Source organism: Herpailurus yagouaroundi, unplaced genomic scaffold, assembly GCF_014898765.1.
Source record: "Herpailurus yagouaroundi ecotype Mexico unplaced genomic scaffold, PumYag 72974, whole genome shotgun sequence".
NCBI classification, from domain to species: domain Eukaryota; kingdom Metazoa; phylum Chordata; class Mammalia; order Carnivora; family Felidae; genus Herpailurus; species Herpailurus yagouaroundi.
In genome coordinates, this window is record NW_024421012.1 from 1 (window position 1) to 2906 (window position 2906).

The 2906-nt window shown below is 71.4% G+C and overlaps 1 protein-coding gene and 1 non-coding gene across 2 annotated transcripts; both read left to right on the forward strand.

Annotated features, from left to right (window-relative positions):
- Nucleotides 1-207: 207 nt before the first annotated feature.
- On the forward strand, nt 208-2900 carry LOC121026309 (uncharacterized; the record flags this gene model as incomplete). The annotated part of the gene is made up of 3 exons (XM_040469170.1): nt 208-393; nt 721-1381; nt 1657-2900. Coding segments are annotated over 3 exons (866 nt in total), but the record flags the coding sequence as incomplete, so codon positions are not given.
- Nucleotides 1632-1725, forward strand: LOC121026310 (small nucleolar RNA SNORD116). The gene has a single exon (XR_005788326.1). It is a non-coding gene; the product is annotated as a small nucleolar RNA SNORD116 (small nucleolar RNA).
- Nucleotides 2901-2906: the final 6 nt, after the last annotated feature.

Here is a 2906-nt window from a genome sequence, read left to right on the forward strand (position 1 = left end):
CCCTTGGAGTCGGGCACAGAGTGTCTCCCGTCCTCTCGGCTTGGGCCGCAGATTCCTCTGCGGTGACCTGGCAGGCAGGCGCGGGTCTGCGAGCCCTGAGGCCAGGCGCGGTGCCGCGGCCCCGCGGGCCGCTTGGCAGAGGTCCGTCTCCCCTTGCGAGGGCGACGTGATCTCCTCTCGCTGTGGCCCTGGCCTGCGGGGCTGCAGGCCTCGTGTCCCCTGTGAGGGCCACGCTGGCGTTCCTGGGCCGTGGGCGGGGGCCACGTGCGTCGCCTGCCGCGGGCCGCAACCTTGCAAAGGTCAAAGCCTGTCTGCGGCTGCCCTCCCTGCAGCTTCCGGCCGTCGGCGGCGGGGTCCATTGGGCAGAGTTCGCGGGAGGGAATTTCCATGCAGGTGGGAACACACTCCCACGCAGCGGGCCGCCCAGGGAATGCTCGTTCCCTCGCGGGCCGGGGCCCTGGCGCCCAGGGGCCGTGGCCTCGCCGCCACCCTGGTAGAGAACGCGCGCGCGGCTCGGTGGGCTTTGGCGCCGGCGTTAGTTGGGGGCCGGGCCCGTGCAGCCCAGCCGCCCCGGCCCTTCTGGCAGAGGGGAGCGGTGGGGGCACCGTTTGTCCCGTGGCCGCCTGGGAGGGCTCTGCCTCGTCCTCTGCCCCGTAGCCTGCGGGCCAGGGCGGCCAGACTCCCTGTGGGCAGTTTTTGGGTTTTCCTGGGACCCCTGAGGTTCCATTCCAGTGCTGGCTTCCACGGTGCACGTGGAATGGGTGGGCAGCGGCGGGGACGGATGCGTGCGGAGGTCGGTGGGCACCGCGTGGCCAGAGAGTGTTTGGGAGGGGGAAAGCCTGGCCAACGTCAGTGGCCCAGAGGCGTCCCGCGCGGCTCCCTGGGGTGCAAGGCCACCGGGCCTGTGCCGTCGCCTGGCGCGACGCCGGGGCCAGGGCCTGCGCACCAGGCACGCGTGCCCTTGCAGGGACCACCCAGGCCGCCCGGCTCAGCAGCCCCCTACACCCCCTAGCCCAGCCTCCCAGCACGCACGACCCTCCGTGCGCACGAAGAGGCACGCGCTCCTGCTCCCACAGTGCCCTGCGCCCGTGGCTTGTTGCCCGTCCGCAGGCAGCCCCAAGGGGCCGAGGGACAGGACAGGCAGACAGACGCAAGGCGTAGTCACGGACTCGTTCTGCCCGGCGTGGCGAGCGGAGCCGCTGGGTAGCTTGGTCACGCCCGCGGGCGATTGCTCCCCCTTTCTCAGGTGCAGTGGCCACGCCAGGCTCGCGGTCGGCCGAGAGAAGAAGGCCTCCCTGGCCCCCGAGTGCCTGCGGTTTGCGGTACGGCCGGAAGAAGTGTGGCCCGGAACGGGCACCTTGCTGACGGGAGCGTCCGGACGGTAAGCCTTCCCTGGGTGTCAGCTAGTGCCCCTGGCTTTAGGCTTTCCCGGGGCTGCCCGAGAGGCCGCCAGTGCAGGTGGCCCGCTGGGCGTGTGGGGTTTTGCTCCCAGAGGGGCCTGTCCGTTCCTCCGGCTCAGTGGCGCGGCTCTGCACGGCCCGGGCACCGGGAGGACCCTGAGTCCCTCGGCTTGCCCCGCTGAGCCAGCCGGCCCGCCTGGGTCAGCCGGCCAGGCGGCCCTGAATGTGCTCGGATCGATGATGACTCCCTCAACAGCATTCCTTGGAAAAGCTGAACAAAATGAGTGAGAACTCCCTCCCGTCGTTCTCATCGAAACTGAGGTCCAGCACGTTGTCCGCCCCAGGGAAGGTAAGCGTCAGGGACAGCAGGCTTCCCATTGGCCACACTGCTTCAAGCACCAGCACCCACGGCCTGCGCCTGGGAGAGGCTCGCGGGGTGTCTCCGGGTCAGGGAGCCGTTTCCCCGCCGGAGCAGGCTTTCCACGGCTCGCAGGGCCTGAGGGCAATGAGCGGCCTCTGAGGTCGAGGGGGGCAGCTGGTGCCCAAGGCCTAGGACGTCAAAGGCGTGTCTGTGGCACGGGCCCTGGGAGCCGCGGGCAGGGACCTGGCTGGCAGGGCCTGCGGGCGGTGGCTGGCGACTGGGGTCGAGTGGGGCAGCTGGTCCCCCAAGGCCTAGGGCTTCAACGGCGTGTCTTGTGGCACCGGCCCTTGGGAGTCGAGGGCTGGGGCCTGCGAGGGCCCGGACGGCTGTGCGGGCCTAAGCGCGCGGCGGTGTGTGTTGAGGGGCCGAGCGTGGCAAGGCTGGCAGGCCGTGGGGGGGGCGCGGGAGCCCCAGCCCGAGGCGGCGGCCATCCCTGGACGAGCCCTTTCTCTCACTGACGTACGTGGAGCGGCCCCTGGCTCGGCCTTCTGGGCCAAGGCAAGAGGCCGGGCTGCGGCACCGGCCAGGTTGGAAACATCGGCCCTGCCCGGCGGCCGCACAAGGCGGCGAGTGGCGCCGGCGCTTCGGGCCCAGGGTGAAGTCGGCATGCCGTGCCGGCCGAAGGCCAGAACGGTAATGGCACGGTCCGGAGGGGACCGCGCCCTGGGGGAGTGCCCGGGCCTGCTCAGCCCTGGTGCCTCGTTGCGTTCCCACGTCAGTCGTGGGTTACGCGGAGGCCTGCGGCCTCCTCCCGTCGATGGCACAGCTAGGGGCTCCCAGGGCCGGCTTCAGGGTGCACCGGTGTGGCACGGCGGTCCCCCTCCTCAGGGCCCTCCTGGCCTCTGGTCTCCGGAGGAAGGGCGCCCAGGGGTGGTGTCCTTTCCACAGGGGCTTTCCACAGGGCCCCGGCCAACGAAGCTACCCCCCGCCCCGGGCAGGGCCTGCCACGGAGGCATTGCCTCCTCGGGCACGGAGCTGGTGGGGCGAAAGTGACACCCCGGGAGGGTCTGTCCCTTGGAGTCGGGCACAGAGTGTCTCCCGTCCTCTCGGCTTGGGCCGCAGATTCCTCTGCGGTGACCTGGCAG